The 19,685-nt window shown below is 41.3% G+C and overlaps 1 protein-coding gene and 1 long non-coding RNA gene across 5 annotated transcripts in view; one reads left to right on the top strand and one right to left on the bottom strand.

Moving 5' to 3' along the window:
* LOC143793024 (uncharacterized) overlaps positions 1 to 10,096 on the bottom strand; it is a 34,473-nt gene extending 24,377 nt beyond the window's left edge. Inside the window, exon 1 of the long non-coding RNA XR_013220031.1 lies at positions 9,571 to 10,096. This is a non-coding gene — a long non-coding RNA (uncharacterized LOC143793024). The remainder of the gene's footprint in view (positions 1 to 9,570) is intronic.
* A 1,366-nt stretch (positions 10,097 to 11,462) lies between these two features.
* LOC143793022 (caspase-3-like) overlaps positions 11,463 to 19,685 on the top strand; it is a 35,966-nt gene continuing 27,743 nt past the window's right edge. The window contains exons 1-3 of one of the 4 annotated variants that reach the window (XM_077279581.1): positions 11,488 to 11,590; positions 19,155 to 19,224; positions 19,353 to 19,469. In XM_077279581.1, coding sequence (XP_077135696.1) covers positions 19,447 to 19,469 — 23 coding nt within the window. In that variant the 5' untranslated portion in view covers positions 11,488 to 11,590; positions 19,155 to 19,224; positions 19,353 to 19,446. Of the gene's footprint in view, positions 11,591 to 15,763; positions 15,842 to 19,154; positions 19,225 to 19,352; positions 19,470 to 19,685 lie in introns of those variants that run through there. The other 3 variants (XM_077279582.1, XM_077279583.1, XM_077279580.1) reach the window with 3 other exon arrangements.

Below are 19,685 nucleotides of genomic sequence, written 5' to 3'. Positions count from 1 at the left end.
CAAGTATTCACAATACTATATGTCAAACTGGGATAAAAAAACGAGGGGTGTCGCCACATTCATTAGAAATAACTTCCCATTTCAGCTCATTACCACACATTCGGACTCAGAGGGCAGATTCCTCATTACTCTTGGAACATCACAAAACCAGACAATCTGCATTGTTAATAGCTATTTGCCCGCAACTTCCCAGAGATTGGTCTTTCAACTAATTATATCAAAACTAGCCACCCTTACGTATGACCACCTTATCTGGTGCGGCGACTTCAACTTTATCATTAACCCTAAATTAGATAGCAGCGCTCAGAAGCGGTCGGATTTAACAAAAGCTGACAAAAAGAAAATCCAACACCTAATGAAAGACAATTGCCTGGTCGATGTATGGAGGGAACTAAATGGTCCTACAAAGGGTTTCACATATTTCTCGCCTGCACACCAGTCCTATTCTCGAATAGACCTGCACCTAACTAATACAAGAACGATCCCATCTGTCCTATTCTCTCGTCATATTCCATCATCGTGGTCTGACCATGATGTTGTCCTATCATCATTTAAATTCAATGTCACCACTTCCAAATTATTCAAATGGAGACTGAACGAATCCTTACTTACTGACCCTGCTACACTCTCTACAATTAAAGAGGAATTAGGACTGTACTTCCAGACCAATTCCACTGACGACATTTCTCCTGGACTAGTGTGGATAGCGCATAAAAAATTTATTACTGGCTCACTAATCAAAATTGCGTCCAACAAAAAAAAACAAAGATCTGAATTACAAGCACGCTTAGAGACTAAACTTGCAAAACTTGAACTCGCTAACCAGGCCACCACTTCCCTCTTTCTGATTAAACAAATCAGAGACACTAAGCTACAATTAGATACTATCCTTACAAACAAAACAGAGAGAGTGTTAACTTGGACTAAGTCAACTTTTTATAAATATGCAAATAAACCTTCTGGCATGTTGGCACGTAGACTCAGATGCAAAGAATCCTTAAATAATGTCACCTCCATTAAAGACTCCAAAGGCAGAATCTCCGCACACCCTGATATAGTATACGAAACATTCCGAGACTACTATCAGAAACTATATACCTCCCCACAGATACCTTCACCGCAATCTTTATCCTCCTTCCTAGATGAGTTAAAACTACCTAAAATCCCCAACTCTTCGATAGACCAACTACATGCACCAATATCTGAGGACGAAATTTCTGCAGTAATCAAATCCCTAAAAAAAAACAAAGCCCCCGGACCTGACGGCCTCATGGCACTATACTACAAGAAATTTACAAACATCCTCACACCGCATATTAAAAATTACTGTAATGCTTTACTAAATGGCACCCAGATGCCCCCTGAATTCTATATCGCCCATGTGACGGTAATCCCAAAACCAAAGAAAGACCATCTCCTTCCCAAGAATTATAGACCTATATCGTTGCTAAATGTTGATCTCAAACTCTTTACATCCATCATTACCACTAGGCTCAACAAATTTTTACCTACCCTTATCCACCGAGACCAAGTGGGGTTCATACCTAATAGACAAGGTCCCGACAATATTAGAAGGAATTTAAATATTATACATTCAGCAAACTACCATAAACATCCCCTACTACTACTAGCTTTGGACATAGAAAAAGCTTTCGACTCGGTCTCATGGCCCTACCTATTTGAGGTCCTAACCAGATTTGGCATCCCTCGCACCCTTGTTTCATGCCTTCAACTATTGTATGACAGTCCAACAGCCTACCTAAAACTCCCGTCAACTAAACCTGCCCCTATCAATATACAAAGAGGGACGAGACAGGGCTGCCCACTTTCTCCAGCCCTGTTTGCCATGGCCATGGAACCACTAGCTGAGACAATAAGGCTTAACCCAAACATACTTGGACCTGTAGGACTTGATGCACAATATAAAGCAAGCTTATTTGCGGACGATTTACTACTGACTCTATCCAGCCCACTCACCACTCTCCCAAATTTATTTTCAGTCCTACGTGGATTTGAGTCGATCTCAGGACTCAGAATTAATGTTGACAAATCCGAAGCTCTATTTCTTAACACCACTAAGGACATGCAAACAAATATTATATCCCAGTTCAAATTTACAAAAAATGAACATTATATAACTTATCTCGGAGTCAACCTCAGCTCTCATAGGTCGACCCTATTTAAGTGGAATTATCTCCCATTAATAACAAATCTCAGAGCTGACTTAACTAGATGGTCTGCCATGAAATTGACCTTGCTGGGCAGGTTGCATGCAATTAAAATGGTCTCTTTGCCTAGATTTCTGTACTTATTTCGCTCTCTCCCCATACCGTTGCCCCATGAGACCCTACGCGAGGTTCACTCCATGATCTCAAAATTTATTTGGCAGGGGAAAAAACCCAGAATCCGACAAAAAACTATGTTCATACATAGAAGACTGGGGGGGCTTTCCATGCCTAACTTCACACTGTATTACAAATCGGCTCAGATAGCCCAATTGACTAATGTCTGCGCCGCCAACCGTGCACCAAGATGGGTGGACCTGGAATCGTCCCTCTTACCTCCGTTCTCCTTGTCGGGCCTTATGTGGTCCACACAAAAACTACCAAAAGGTCTACACATTGCAGCACCTTTCACAGCACATTCCCTAATCCTCTGGAGGAAGGAAAGATTTAAATTTGAACTCCAATCTGAGTCCGCCCCACTGACCCCCCTCTTCTGTAACCCCATGTTCCCACCAGGACTTGACCCACGTTCTTTTACATGGTGGAAAGTTAACGGAATTACTACTCTAAAGCACCTATGCTCACCCTTTAATATAATTTTATCCAGACACGAATTCCTCCATAAATACAATCCTCCCATTAGCGAAACCTTTCGTATCTATCAAGTTTTCCATTTTGCGGAACAGTTCCTGCAACGGAAAATCCCTTTTCGCGCGACTGACTTTGAACAGAGATGCATGGATGACCCACTGGGAAGGGGAACTATTTCTCTGCTATACGGATCCCTCAATGCGGCACATGGAGTTGACAAATTACATTACATGACACAGTGGGAGGAAGATCTGGGTATCCAATTGTCTTTGGAAAATTGGAGACGATGCTGTGACACAGTTTCCAGGGGCAGTCATCAAGCCTCCCTGGCAGAGACATCCATTAAGGTCCTACACAGAACATACCAAGTTCCAAGTAGACTTCACACTATATACCCCAACATTTCAGATAAATGCTTTAGAGGATGTGGCGCAGTGGGAGATATGAAACATATTTGGTGGGAATGCCCGATAGCCTCGGCTATGTGGCAAGAAGTAGGAGTAATAATTGGAAAAATGTACGGCGGGACAATACAACCTGACCCGGCCACTTTCCTCTTGGGAGCCAAATACCCGGGGTTTACTAATAAATTTCACAGACTGATAACCCAGCTGCTTATGGCCGCTAAGCTACATATAGCTACCAGCTGGAGGTCGCCGTTTCTCTCTGTCCAGGCAGTTAGAGATAAAATGAATTCAATCCTTTTATATGAACGTATACATGCGACTAGGGAAGATCTATGGGAGGCCTTTTACCAAATTTGGAAACCGTGGATGGATCTTAACACGAACTTAAATCTTGAACAAACCTTGACTTTATCTATTTGAGTCTCTATTGTTCCGTGAGAGATTCTGTAACACTGGGGTTGAGCCGGCGTGGGGTGGGGTGCGGGGAGGTGGGAGGCGGATCTCATAAAACGGAACATAGTACAACCTTGTCTGGTAAATATACTATAGCTTACCATGAAATAAAGTGCAGTATCTCATTTCCCTCCCCACTTTCCCTCTTTTATGTCTCCCCATGTCCTTGTCTTGTCATATTTGTATTTTTGAATTTGAGTTAATATATGTATGGTTTTGCCGCCTTGTTCAGCTTTAAGCTTATTGAACTCCCTTGTAAGGGAAACTGTTGTTCAATTGCTATGTTATTGAAAATAAAAATTATTGAAACTAAATTCCCCTCCTTCCTCAACATAGCATGCTGCCCCCTATCCCAGTGATCATCAATAATATTGTTAACATCCCCTATTATGAGCAATGGAACTCCTCCCCACCTGCCAGATATATTTAGGATTTCCCGTAGTTTTTTCCCTGAGTACGGTGGAGGAATATACACCGACACAACACACATCAGTCTAGCGAATATTTTACACACCAGGAATACATACTGTCCATTACTATCTATTACCACCTCTACCTCCTCGAATGGTACGCTTGTATGCACAAGGATTGACACTCCCCTAGCATAGGCTGAGAATGTCGCATGGTATGCCTTCCTCACCCATCTTTTATTCAATATACCCGTTTTTTCTTTAACTAAATGAGTTTCTTGAAGGCACACCAGCGAAAGTCTCTGTTTCAAAATATATTGCAAAATAGCCTTACGTCTTGTATCACTCGATAGACCCCTAATGTTCCAGCTCAAAATTTTTACTCTATCTCCCATCATTTTGCATAATAGTAAAATTTTTCCTCTTCCCTCCATTGGTCTCCCTTACCCCACTAGACTGGGCCCACCTACCCAAAACTCCCCCCCAAACCCTCATTAATACAAAATAAACCCTAACCTTACCCTTCCCTTCCCTCAATAACTTCCTCCCCCAGAACGTTATAACAATCAACTTATAGTCTCCTACTCCCTCTCTGTATGAGAAAGGGGAACGCGCTGTCGCAATCCCAGCAGAGGCTTAAAAGCCGACACCAACTACCAATAGGTTTAACACTCTCCTTTAGTCGTTCCTCCCCCCGCCCTTTAGAAACAGAATATAGAAACAGTTGCGCCGCCGAACACAACTTTAACACACAGGAACCACATATCAGATTCCTCTAGTAGTATATCAGAATTAACCAACAACTCAATTTTCCTCCCCCCCCAAAACTATCACAATAGCCAGAAGTCCACGTCTGATCCTCCTCAGCGGGTCTTTTCTGCTCCAATACGTTTTGCATTCAAATCCAGCCAATGTGACACCTCCTCAGGATTTTGAAAAAAAGTGGACCTTTTCCATGGCCACCACACGTAATTTAGCCGGATATAACATAGAATAAGCCAGACCCAGTTCACGTAGGCGTCTTTTAGCCTCTCCGAACTTCATCCTGAGCTTCTGTACAACTGTAGAATAATCAGGATATATAGATATTCGGTTGCTGTCAATAGTCAATTCCTCCATATTCCTGGCCCTCCTTAGCAGAATATCCCGGTCTCTGTAATTTAGGATTTTGGCTAGAAAGGTCCGTGGGGCGGAGCCAGGGGGTAGACGTCTGGTCGGCACCCGGTGAGCTCTTTCGACCGCAAATAATTTAGTGAGACTGTCCCCTCCAACCTTAGTTTTCAGCCATGTCTCGATAAAGTCAGTGGGGTTATTTCCTTCTGCCTTTTCAGGCACACCAATAATTCTTAAGTTGTTCCTGCGCGACCGATTCTCCAAATCATCAGTTTTAAGCTCCAACTCCGCAATGCGTTGGACATATTTTTTCTCTCTCTTTGCCAGTTCAGCAATCTGATCTTCCGCACCTCCCACAAGTTCCTCCAGCAGTTCAACTCTCCCCTCCATCTTATGCATAGCTGAGCGAAAAGAGGCAAACTCCCCCTTCAGGTCATCCACCCGAACAGTTAGGGTTGTCAATGCAGTCTTACAGAATAGTACTGCAGAAAATATATCCTTCAGGGTTGGCTCCCCTGCCCCATCATCTCTCACAGACCCCATTTGTGCAGCATATTCCTGGGTCAGCTCAGCTACCACATTCAGAGGAGCAGTCCTCATAACTGGTACTGTAATAGGTGTTATGGGAGATCCCCTCACCATCCCCTCTGCCTGTGCCCCAGACCTCACATCCGCCTGTTCCCCTGAGTCTGTCGCTTCTCCTGTTACCTCTCCACCGGCTCCATGCATCAGCCGCCCTGAGTCCTCTGTCCTGGCAAACTGCTCCAGCCTGGTGATCACTTCAAGCCTCCTCTGATAGGCAGCATCTGCCTTTGCCGCCTCTTCCACAGCGCTGTCGGCGCCATCTTGGGAGCGCGTGCTGCCCGCCATCCCGACCTCTTTCTGCCGTTTGCGCGTCATCCTGCTGTTTCTTCACAGTGCGGCTGGCTCCCTCCGCTCCCCGGACACTCAGGAGCTCCTCCACCGGTACTTGGCGTTCGGCGGTGCCTCTAATGTAACCGGAACACCGTTCGAGCGTCGGGAGAGGTCTGACACACGTCCTCTCACATCTCCTGCTAGGCCACGCCCCCATCTCAATGTTCTTTAAGGGAAATTAAAAAGAATATAGTCAACACGTGACACTGAGTATGCAAATCTCATATTTACAGTCATGTTAATGGCTGTTGGATCCGGCAAAAGAAGCTGAATCCTAACAGTGTGTGTATGTTATACATTGTTAGGATTCGGCAAGCTGCGGAAAGTTCCACCAAGGATGGACAATGCATTCAAGAAAACAGACGTATCAGATAAAGTTCTAATGTACAGTACAGACGAAAAGTTTGGACATACCTTCTCATTTAAATATTTTCTGTATTTTCATGACTATGAAAATTGTACATTCACACTGAAGGTATCAAAACTATGAATTAACACATGTGGAATTATATACTTAACAAAAAAGTGTGAAACAACTGAAAATATGTCTTATATTCTAGGTTCTTCAAAGTAGCCACCTTTTGCTTTGATGACTGCTTTGCACACTCTTGGCATTCTCTTGATGAGATTCAAGAGGTAGTCACCGGAAATGGTCTTCCAACAATCTTGAAGGAGTTCCCAGAGATGCTTAGCACCAGTTGGCCTTTTTGCCTTCACTCTGCGGTCCAGCTCACCCCAAACCATCTCGATTGGGTTCAGGTCTGGTGACTGTGGAGGCCAGGTCATCTGGCGTAGCACCCCATCACTCTCCTTCTTGGTCAAATAGCTCTTACACAGCCTGGAGGTAGGTTTGGGGTCACTGTCCTGTTGAAAAATAAATGATGGTCCAACTAAACGCAAACCGGATGGAATAGCATGCCGCTGCAAGATGCTGTGGTAGCCATGCTGGTTCAATATGCCTTCAATTTTGAAAAAAATCCCCAACAGTGTCACCAGCAAAGCACCCCCACACCATCACACCACCTCCTCCATGCTTCACGGTGGGAACCAGGCATGTAGAGTCCATCCGTTCACCTTTTCTGCATCGCTCAAAGACACGGTGGTTGGAACCAAAGAGCTCAATTTTGGACTCATCAGACCAAAGCACAGATTTCCACTAGTCTAATGTCCATTCCTTGTGTTCTTTAGCCCAAACAAGTGTCTTCTGCTTGTTGCCTGTCCTTAGCAGTGGTTTCTTACCAGCTATTTTACCATGAAGGCCTGCTGCACAAAGTCTCCTCTTAACAGTTGTTGTAGAGATGCGTCTGCTGCCAGAACTCTGTGTGGCATTGACTTCGTCTCTAATCTGAGCTGCTGTTAACCTGCGATTTCTGAGGCTGGTGACTCCGATAAAATTATCCTCTGAAGCAGAGGTGACTCTTGGTCTTCCTTTCCTGGGGCGGTCCTCATGTGAGTCAGTTTCTTTGTAGCGCTTGATGGGTTTTGCGACTGCACTTGGGGACACTTTCAAAGTTTTCCCAATTTTTCAGACTGACTAACATTCATTTCTTAAAGACTGACATTCGTTTTTCTTTACTTAGCTGCTTTTTTCTTGCCATAATACAAATTCTAACAGTCTATTCAGTAGGACTATAGGCTGTGTATCCACCAGACTTCTGCACAGCACAACTGATGGTCCTAAACCCATTTATAAGGCAAGAAATCCCACTTATTAAACCTGACAGGGCACAACTGTGAAGTGAAAACCATTCCCGGTGACTACCTCTTGAAGCTCATCAAGAGAATGCCAAGAGTGTGCAAAGCAGTCATCAAAGCAAAAGGTGGCTACTTTGAAGAACCTAGAATATAATACATAATTTCAGTTGTTTCACGCTTTTTTGTTAATTATATAATTCCACATGTGTTAACTCATAGTTTTGATGCCTTCAGTGTGAATGTACAATTTTCATAGTCATGCAAATACAGAAAAATCTTTAAATGAGAAGGTGTGTCCAAACTTTCGGTCTGTACTGTATATGTTAATGTATAGTCAGTTATAGAGACCTATCTTGTGTAACGTTATTTTAACTGTTTTAGTTTATACAATTTAACTTAATGTTTTGCTATTCAATAAATCTAATAAACAGCAATTTGATAAAAATCATTTTTTTTATTTATCTACTTTCTTGATGAGGGGGTATGGTGGCGCTTGCCTCTTAATGAATTAGTGTTGGTTTTTCACTTGAAAACTATGCCGGTTCGACATTGAAACACGTAGTGTTAATTAAAACATTCAAATCCACCACAAGAGATTCTTATTTTGGCAGTGCAGCCCATCTCAACACTTTTCGTCCACTTTGGTCAAATTCTTCAAAATGGCAAACGTGGATTATAAATTTTCGAATAACGACGAACATTAAAAACCGTTGAGTACATAATGCAAGTTAAAAGAAGAAGAAAAAGGAGAGACTAAGGAGCATATGGGTAATAGATACTTTATTAAATACAAATACAAAACAATTTATCCATACAAAGGCGATCTCCCCTTGATAAAGCTACCTAATATCGTGGGCGAAACGCGCGTCGGGGACCGTGCCTAGGATCTGTCCGGGTGTGTGCCACTGTGGGGCTCAGCAGCGGTAAGAATTACCTTCATTACTCGTTATCTTCATGCCAGTTTTTGGCCCATAGACTTATGTGCTACTATAGCTATAGGCTTCTTACCCTGTACGGTTTGCATGCTGGCTCCATAAGGTGGTACACACCTGGTGATCCCCACTCACTCCTTTTAACCATCCTGGTTGTGTATTTTATACGGATTTTTGTATGGATAAATTGTTTTGTATTTGTATTTAATAAAGTATCTATTACCCATATGCTCCTTAGTCTCTCCTTTTTCTTCCATGGCTCATATGGAGTTGGGTTCTTATGGTGAGGGGTAGTTTTGCACTATCCAGCACTATCTTACCTCTCCCAGTATCTAGGATGTTGCCTAATTTTGTTATTATTAAGTTAAAAGAAGAGTAAGGCACAAATGAAAAAAACAGGTGAAAAATACTGAAAACTAGACACAAAAGGCACAAATTCAATAATAAATTGGGCCCCATAGGATTTGAATGAGCCAACGGTCAGAACCAGGTGTAGGACAATAGGTATCAGGCAACATAATTTAAGGGTCGAAACAGTAACATTCAATCCATTAACAAAGCTAGTGTTTTGGGCAAGATAAGGTCAAGCACAATATAATACAGAAAAATATATTGCAGACGCTGTGGCTTTTGAATAGGTGCATGCTAATGAGGGAATATGACAATTCGAATTTGTTAGTTTACTCGAATTTGGCGAGGATGTGATTCACGGGAAATTTTTTTGATGCAAATTGAATGTTAATTATTAAGCTCTGGGGTCTTACCGGACTTTAGAGCATAATAACCATAGAGTGAAAAATAATATTTCAACTAATACCTCTTTGCTTACCAGTCTAGTATAGTCCTCTGCAAAGCTCTGCTTCATCCTACTTTCTTCCCGTTCAATTTCCTCTCTTGGCATCTTCACTCTGCGCTACGTAGGCCTGTTCAAGATGCTGACTAGACCTCAGGTGACGGAAATCATGACATTAGAGACCTTTCCTTTGGCACACAATGTGTTCTTCCTTCACAGGTTAGAAGAGACGAGGAGTTTTGTGGAGAACAAGACAATGGGCTGTGATGGCAGGACAGTTGAGCAGTGACATTTATTTTTTACACCTTTTTCTTGTCCCTCTACAGTTCAGCAAATTGGTAGCAGGCAAGCCAACTAATTTGCTGTTGTCTCAAAAAGCGAATCAAAAAAATGGATTCAGGAGTATTTGATTATTTTATAAATCTGGAGGAAAATTCATTTTTCTTTGAATTGATTTGCTCATCTGTAGTGTGTGCCTCTTCTGAACTCCATGGCATGATTGATATCTCTATCTTACACCCATAAAAAATTTAATAAAACTGAGACCGTGTTCACACACAGCACAAATACTACATTCTTTTTGCTGCTTTTTTCTGCAGGTGTCCTGAGCACACAACGCAATAACAAGCTTCTTTGATTATTGCTTGTTTGCTGCGAAAAGGTTTTTTTTAACCGCTTTTTTTAATAGTACAGAAAAGCTTGTATTCTGCTCTTAAACAATGCAGTGGGTATTTTTTTTCATAATCAGCATATAGAAAACAAATACACCAAAACTGTTGGTTGGAGTTCAGCAGCGTCATTAGATCATTAGATGCGCCGAGGGCAGAGATTTCATGGAATCACATTTGCTTAACAATTTAGACCTTGTTCAGATGTATCGTAAATGTTACTTATTTCCTGCTGTTTTTTTTCACAAAAATTCTGCTTAACTGTCCAAGCAAAGTGGATGTGATTTAATGAGAAATGCGCCAGTTGTGCATCAAAAAGTGCCTTTTTTCTCTCTTCTATATGGAGCCTAAAAAACACATGTAAAAAAACTGTAGTTACTTTTTTAAATGCAGACGCAAAGCTTTTCTGTACTTTAAAAAAAATATATGCGGCTCCACATCAAAAACGTACCAAATAAGAGGGAGAAGACTGTTTTTGAGTAGTTTAGTGTGGATCCTGCAGAAAAGAAAAAAAACACAGTATTTCTGCAATGTGTGAACATGGCTCACAGACACAAACAGATGTCATATAGTGACGCTACATTAAGATGAGAAAGATCTGGTGGCTCCAACTGTGAATGAAAGAACAAAAAAAAAAATCCACTTGTCAAAAGAGATGAGCAGGACACACAGATGTCTCGCCAGCTTTGGCTAATCAAAAGCCAAGCCAGGGACACCGGATGGTTAGAGATTTGCGGCCTCCCATCCGACTGCCAAGTAGCACTGACCTGGATGCTGGACCCAAGTCCCCTCGATACAGCGGACAGTCCCAGATTTGGATCTACGCCCTGCAGTCTCAAGTGTCTACTGAATGTCCCTCACTACTACCGCCCCTCTGACGACATCTGGTAAATGGGCATGGATAGGGGTGTAGCCAAAATTTGATGCTATGCGGGCAGCATAAATTGTCCCTCTTTCTGTTCTTCAAAAGTTAGTATTATGTATATGTATCATAGAAAATACTAACACCCTACTTTTTTTGGTAGAAATGATGCCAGTGTCTGCCAGAGATAGATAGATATTTATTTCAAGGAGAGTGAACAGGTTATAATAAAAACAAGGTCTGGACAACACCTTTAGGAAACATTATACTTGGAAAAGACCTCAAGATATGAGTATGTGACAGGTAAATCAACTACAATACATAAGGTAATGCCCATCCTCTGTCTTTCTGAACAACCCATTGTTGTTTGCAACAGAAAGGTCAGAACAAGGAGGCGTTGTTCTTAGCTGCGTATGAAAAATGTAGGCGGTTTGTAAAAGGAGGACAAAGAGCAGAAAACCATGAAGCACTAAGCAAAGAAATCTGAGTTGTCTTTTTCTATGATCTTTCCTTGGTGTTTCTTCCTGTAAGTAATGTTTCTATACATATTTTCATTTCTACTTGTGAGAAGTCAGTTTGAGTGATGAAGTAAGAAAGCCTGTAGTATCATATGTAGATGTGTAGTGTCATAAATGCAGAATATTTACCTACAGGTTATGTGCCATTGTACTATATAATAATTTGCAACTGTTAACAATTAGGCAAGTAGGCAGCATGAATTTTAACAGGACAGGTAATATTGTCTTAATAATTTGCACACGTAGGCATCCTGGGAATATTGCAAGCAGTAAACTGCCTCATTGTTTACTTAGTGCACAGGAAATAGGACACGAAGTGTCCAGACAATTCCCCTCTCACAACCGGAACAAGTGCTAGGAGAATGGTCTCCACCAAACAGTCCTGCAGTTACTTTCCTCACCATATGGAACAGAGCTGATGGGTATTGAAGCAAAGTTAATTTTAGCGAGGTTGTTCATTACAATTCTTATGGGCAACACTTATTGCATTTGTTTTAATGCATAAATAGATGACCCACCAGTCCTGAGTGGGGAGTACAGTATGGATCCTACTCACTCGCTCATTAAGCATAAATTCAGATATGTCCCTTTTTTGCACAAACATTTCCTCGGCTGAATATTACTTCCATCCATGTGAACGGGGTTCTTTCTGCAGATATAAGAGCCAGTCCAAGAGCTTTCTGCAACAAATCTGTTACATGTGAACATATCCCAATACTGACTATTTGCAGAATTGACCTTTTTTTAGCATTCAATTTGCATTGTTCAGTTTTGCCATGAATACAATTATGTTAATTCAATTCTTTATACTCACCTGATAAATTCCCTACTCCAGGATCCTTCCAGTCCTGTTCTGCACTAATGATGAACTGACAGCACATGTGACAATGGGCCAAGAACCGCAGGTCCAACACTAAGCATTTAACTTTGGCTACTGAACAAACGGACTCATCTGGGATGGAATTTAACCTTAAAGCAGATCCTCTCCCTAACTGGTCCATTTTTAATTCCCCAATGAATAAACTAATATGTGATCTGTCATTAAAATCCAAACCAGAGCTTTTCACTTTGGTTGACACTAGCTCCCCGAATCTCAACGCTGCAAAAAAATGCAAGTGTAAAAGCAAACCTAAGCAGGCGAGTTTCAAAATCATCCTTGCAAACAACTACCAACTCTAAACATAAATCATTTGATACATTTAATTATAATCTAATAATAATCTTTATTTTTATATAGCGCTAACCTATTCCGCAGCGCTTTACAGTTTGCACACATTATCGCTGTCCCCGATGGGGCTCACAATCTAAATTCCCTATCAGTATGTCTTTGGAATGTGGGAGGAAACTGGAGTACCTGGAGGAAACCCACGCAAACACGGAGAGAACATACAAACTCTTTGCAGATGTTGTCCTGAGTGGGACTGCGCCACCGTGCTGCCCTTTAATTTAATGTAATTGAACAGTTTTGCAAGACATTTCCTATAACCCTTTAACAATTGTTTTATTGGGAAAAAATGCTAAATGGAGTTTTACCTGACCATTTTAAATAGAAAGATATCCCAGCTAACTCTTACGCTACGGCTGAATACGACAAACCTTTCTTAATGACTTTGCAAATTGTAATGCAGACTCAACTCTAGATTCAGAGTTATCAAAGTTATTCCTAGAACAAAAATTGATCCAATAGAACCATGCAAAAATAAGGAATTACACCGATATTAAATCTCACAGATGAGTTGGGCAGGCAGCTCCTTCTGTGTCTGCATCTAACGCCAGCTGATGAAATTCTGCCCACTGACGGTGAGAAAGGGCATTTGCCGTTGGATAATTTTTGCTCAAGGATAATGTAGCCTCCAACCAGATGTTTAGATCTAGGCAATTAAGAACCAGACTTCTTATAATTTTTGTAGCCCATTTATTCTTTGAAGACTATGTATTATTTGCAAATACTAACCCTTGGTTGTTTGAGTGAATTAGGAGTCTCCTTTAAAGAAGAACCTCAAAGATCTAACGCTACTAAAATGGAGAATAGTTCTAAGACTTGCAGATTTTTTGATACCTTGTTTAAAACCCAAGGTTTAGGCTATCCCTCTGCCGACCAATGGTTATTGTAAAAAGCCTCATAACCAACATCCTCATTACCCACCACAATTAATGAGAGAAACAGCTGAGACTAATTCTGTCTGCCAACATGACCAGCCATTGTAATTAATCAAGAATTGGAACCATGTTTCCATGCCTTCTTTGACCTCTCTGTCCAATCTTATGTGTGCCCTTGAAGAGTGATATCCTTTAGCTGGTCCTATAAATAAAATACCGTATTTTTCTGACCATAAGACGCACTTTTTTTTCCTCCAAATTTGGGAGGAAAGTGTGGGTGCGTCTTATGGTAGGGATGTAGCATGTGGGGAGGGGGGGCAGCAGCAAGTGGGATCGCACTGTTATCCCACTTCAGCAGGCAGAAAAATGTCCCCACTGCCGGGAATCAACACTGGGGAAACCATGTGGTCCCGATGATTAAGTGCAGTGAATATTCATTAGCTACTCCCCGCCCACCTATCAGCTGAGAGGTGAGCCGGAGCAGCAAATGAATACTGCACTTAAGCAGGGACGCACATGGTTTCCCCAGCGCTGATTCCTGCAGCAGCTGGGGAGATCTGTGTGTCCAGGGGAGGAGGAGGCAGCAGCAGGGTTCGGGGGAGAGGAGATCGCTGCCTACCTGCCTGAGCTGGAGCTGAGTGCTGTGCAGTGTGCACAAGGAGGACCTGTGATGATGTCAGAAGTGGGCAGGCTGGAGCATCACATGGCAGCTCAGAGCCCTCCCTTTTCTTGACATCATCACAGGTCCTTCAGACACCACACTAGAATCTGCAGGATTCCTCTTTTAACCTGTGCTGTGCTGTGGAAAGGCAACAAGAGGGAGGGCTCTGTGTGTGCAGTCATGGGATGCTTTTACCTCACCACAGTGGCTGGCTGGCTGCCACAATTAAGAGGTTAGTCTTTCCAAAACACAATAAAGCACTCTGCCACTCCTTTAGTGAACTATAACTCCCAGCATGTCATAGGATCTGCAGGACATGCTGGGAGTTATAGTTCTCCCATGGGATTTTAAAGCAGCACTCCAGTGTTATTTTGCAGTGCTGGAGTGGTGCTTTCACTATAAGCCCTGTACCCCCATTCTTATACTCACTCTCCAGCATCTTCATATAGTACTCTACAGACACCACACTGGTCCCGCAGCTTCCAACATAATAACATACTATTATATATAATAACACCACATATAATAGTATGTTATTAAATATTTTACCACATTTTTTTGCTTCAAATATTTTTTTCCCTATTTTCCACCTCTAAAACCTGGGTGCGCCTTATAGTCCGGTGCGTCTTATAGTTCGAAAAATACGGTAAATAAATAATGAATAACTCCCCCATTTTTATACTCTGCTTGAGAATTGAAGAAAAAGCTTCAAAATAGAAACATGACAAAGAAAAAACGATAGGTAAGCATTTATCAAAAAAGTTTATTGAAATGAAAGCCTAGGGAATTAAAACCCAAGGGATTTATTGGTAACCGTTTAAATGCCGCTTTTATGTCTTATTTTGCTAAAAACTCACGTCCAAAGGTTTTAAGTATTTCTACTGCCGAATCGACTGAGGCATACTTAACAGATGCTAGTGATTTGTTCACCTCATCATTTAATATAACAAAAATAATGGAAGAACTAAGATGGTCTTTGGGGGGATATCTCTCTATCTATCTATCTATCTATCTATCTATATCTATATATATATATATATATATATATATATATTATTTTTTTTTCCAAATTGGGGAGAACCCTAAATAAACCCTCAGTAGAAGACCATAAAAGTTTATTTTAATTAATAGAAATAAAAGTTAAGAATATACAAAGGGTATAAAACATTTTCTCCCTAATCTGTCTCAGATGTCTGCAGTTATTTCATGCAGTATAAAAAAAAAATTGTCCAGCTAAACCGAATCCGTGAAGATAAAATTTCCATGTGGGTGTGAATCTCAACGCGTTTCTGGAGACTAAGCTCCCTTAATCATGACATTGTCATGATTCACACCCACATGGTTTGTGCTGAAGTTTGTATCCTCTATACTACAAGTTTGTGAATAAAGACATTTTATATTTACGGATTCGGTGGAGCTGGACATCTTTCTTTTTTTGGACTTTACACGTTTGGACACAGCGGGTCTGTGCTCCCGAAGTTCAACTAATGCATCACGGGTGAGCTGGTTTATTTCTCTTTTCCTCATTTCATGCAGTATCCCTACTAATTTATATTTAGAAAGCATATAGCACCCGGTATGCCAATACATATTGACAGAATAGGACAACAAATTTTAGCACCAGTGTCCCCCCAACATGTTTCACCATGCTGGTTGCGTCATCAGGGGATGGGACATAGGCTTCATAGCCTTCATTCTGAGACAGATTAAGGACAAAAAGTTTTAGACCCTTTGTATATTCTTTATTTTAATTAATAGAAATAAAAGTTAAATTTTATGGTCTCCTAGTGAGGGTTTATTTGGGGTTCTCCCCAATTTGGAAACCGCATCATTTAACAAAGAACCAACAGGGTAAGACAGATGATGTATTAGTCTAAATGAGCTGGGTTCTTTTTAGGAACGACACCCAATGGGGAAATTCTAAAATTAATTAATGGAGGGGAATTTAAAGGACCAGAAATTCTGTCTAATTCAAATTCTTTGCTGATTTTTTTCCTGTACGACCTCACTAAATTGTAATACAGAAGCTAAATTGTAAAGAAACTGTACACCCCAGCCCTTTAAATGATGGTACTGAAAAACTAACAAAAAACTATGAATAATTAATTCCCTATTCTCCCGATCTGGATAGCTTTCTAACCATGGCTACATTTTTTCCAGCCTCTCTGGGACGAGGCTTTTAGAAATATGCTCCTTATTAACAATTTGTTGTCCCTGGGAATTTTTTTTTTTTCTTTAATATTTTGACATGAGATGTGTTCCTCCACAAAAGGAGCATTTGTGGCAAAATCTGCAATTATTGAGCCACTTACATGCAGTTTTGATGAAAGCTAAACAAACTCCTTTCTTATTAGTGTTGTTTGCTTGTTAAATGTGTATCTCTGAGGCAGCATCAGATTTAGCCATAGTCCTACATCTTTTGTACCCTATTTTATGTTTGAGTGAACAGCTATCTTCTGTTTAAAAGACCCGTAGCTAAGCCATGCCATACTCCTGAAATTACAATACGCTTCTAAGATCATATCAACATGCTGACAAAGGCCACTACATAGGCTAGGAAGTTTTTACCCCAAATACAGCTGCATAGATAGGGTATAAGGTTGGAGCGAATTATTGAAGGAACTGGGGATGATCTGTTTTTTTGTCATCCCCATCCATTTTGTCATCCTTTTTTTTCAAATTTTTTCGGCTGCTTCCTTGGGCTTGGCAATAATGGAACAAACCCATGTAATCATTATTCCATATTCTTCATTGCCAGTGCTCAAACCCAGCATAGATGGGGGAACACAGCCACTCTGACATTGATGAGGTCCGATCAGCAACCTCTTCATACTCCTGGACTGTGTCCCTCCAGGTTATCGCTGCCGACGTCCCAGGGAGAGATCCGCTTATTGCGGAAGGAGTAACCATAGGCTTCCGTGTTTGTGTTGATCCCTGGGTCACTGTTGCGCTGGTACGACAGCAGGGGTGAGATGTCACATGAAGCTACGGTCATTGCCACAGAGGTCATCACTTTTCAATCTTGCACTGGGCTTCAGGACTTGTGAAGGGGCGGTACCGACATCCGGCTGGTCATTTCATTCCTGATGGTGGGCGACGGTGGTGAGTAAATGACTCGGGTCCCCTCCTATTTCTTAAGCTCCTGCCTCATCCTGAAGATGACGAGGAAGCCTTGATCCCTTGTTCAGTCGCAGACTCGTAAGGAATTCTTTCTTCTGTCTCCGGTGTCACAATTCTTCAACCCCTCGATGCCGCCATCTTCAGCCCAGCTGTTGTGGCAGGTTATCCATGTCTTCACTCTTTTGGTCAGCTGATAAAGACTTAGATTTCACGGACTTTGTTTTTTTTATCTTCCTAATCTTCCCGTTTTTTTTAATAATTGGACAAGCCGAACCTAGAAAAAAGACCGCCAAAACCACCAGGTGGAAACCAGTTTGATTTTTTTATAGTGCTTTGATACTTTATGATTATGAGTGTATTTTTTTTTTTTGACCAAGGACATCCCCTCCTCCACCAACTTAGTGTCTCCAAGCAGCTGGCTCAGTCACCATATTGATGCTGAGGACAGAGAAGACCCCTGATCCACATAGCACAGGATGGACCATAACTGACAAGCTCCAGTGATCCCGCAGCCCAAGCCTCCCATAGTAGCTAGGATTACAGGTGTGCGCCACAGCACCCAGCTAAGGGCAGCGTCTCACTGTGCCGCTCAGTCTGCTCCATTCTGACTACACATTAAGTGCTATTTTTTATAGTGCTTTGAAAAGTCAGTTCTGGTCCATCCTGTGCTATGTGGATCAGGGGTCTTCTCTGTCCTCCGCATCAATATGGTGACTGAGCCAGCTGCTTGGAGACACTAAGTTGGTGGAGGAGGGGAAACCAGTTTGAACCTGCTCATGAATTCACAGCTGACCAGTTGACCTTTTGAGCCTGGTAAGTTATCATGGTGAAATAACATCAACCTTTCCAACACATGGCCAAAAAACCCCAATATAATTAATCAGGGTCTGTGTTACTATGAGACCTCCATTCTATGCTGATTTCAGGGGGAGGGGGGTTTCCAGGAGTGGAACAATGAGAGGAAACATAAGAGAAACCACGTGCACCACTTCTGCATTTTTTACCCATGTGGGATTTTGGCACAAATGACACAAATCTGCTGCATTGGAGAAATTATAAAATGGCCCTCATTAATATAGCAATGCTGGATAATAAAGTCACATGACTCATGTATAAATATTATGGGGGTAATTCAAGATGCTTACTTCAAAATCTGGTCGAAACACCTTAAGAAAGTTCCAACAGTTTTGTGCTAAACACGGTAGATGTCAACAATGCCAATATGGGCGTAGGATGGGCAAGACATGTATAGGGTGTGATCACTGCTGCCCCTCAGATTCATCGTAAGCTACATCTTTATGACACACACCAACAGCAGAGTAAGGAAAACTACTGCCATTGGGAAATAGTGGGGTTTACATATCTCTGCAGGCTTAGCGTAAGTCGCACAACTGTTAGATAAATATATGCTATTTATTTAACCAATAGAATTTTTTTTTATATCGCCTTTATGATACACGCCACTAAAGTGACGTAACTTACTCCAGAAATGTATGCCAGTCCCTAACTGTGTTAACATTTCTGATAGCAGTAGATCTTGCGTAACAGAGCCGCCTAATTATTTGCTATAATATATATAATTATAAGGGGGGGATATGGCAGATTATAGAACTGCATAATTTTACAATATATAACAATATAATGGGATTTTCATAACATTGAGTAATCAGGTGGTATTTCCATTGCAACAGGGGCAGTGGTTACAAATAGAAACCAATAAGACTATAGCAGCCAAGGACATAACATTGGGGTCCAAGTAATGTAAGTAATATATTAAGAGGCTGGCGGGTCTAAGCACCGGTATAAAAAAATAACAACCATTACTTTTCTTTAATGTTGTAATAGGCACTAAAATATATTTTTTGAAAGTGTGACCACTTTTGCAATAGTTTTCTTAGGACTCAAAAACCAACAGGTATTTATGGATAAGTAGAACATACCAATAAAGGAGTGGAAACAAACTACCTGGAGCTGCAATCAGTAATGGAAGAGCAAGTGCATTTTGGGTAAGTATCATGTCACTCTTCCTATTGATCTCTATAATAACACACGGACACAGCTGAAATTCTGCAGATATATGCAACTTTGATTGTAATTATATCTATACGTGTTTTAACTGTCCAGATGAAGAAACAGATAAGTGATAACTCATAATCATTGGTTATCATTGATCTTGATTGATTTTACCTCCATGTCAATTAGACTTGACTGAGATGTTCAAA

This window comes from Ranitomeya variabilis, chromosome 1, assembly GCF_051348905.1.
Source record: "Ranitomeya variabilis isolate aRanVar5 chromosome 1, aRanVar5.hap1, whole genome shotgun sequence".
NCBI classification, from domain to species: domain Eukaryota; kingdom Metazoa; phylum Chordata; class Amphibia; order Anura; family Dendrobatidae; genus Ranitomeya; species Ranitomeya variabilis.
This window is presented reverse-complemented; position numbering and strand designations above follow the sequence as displayed.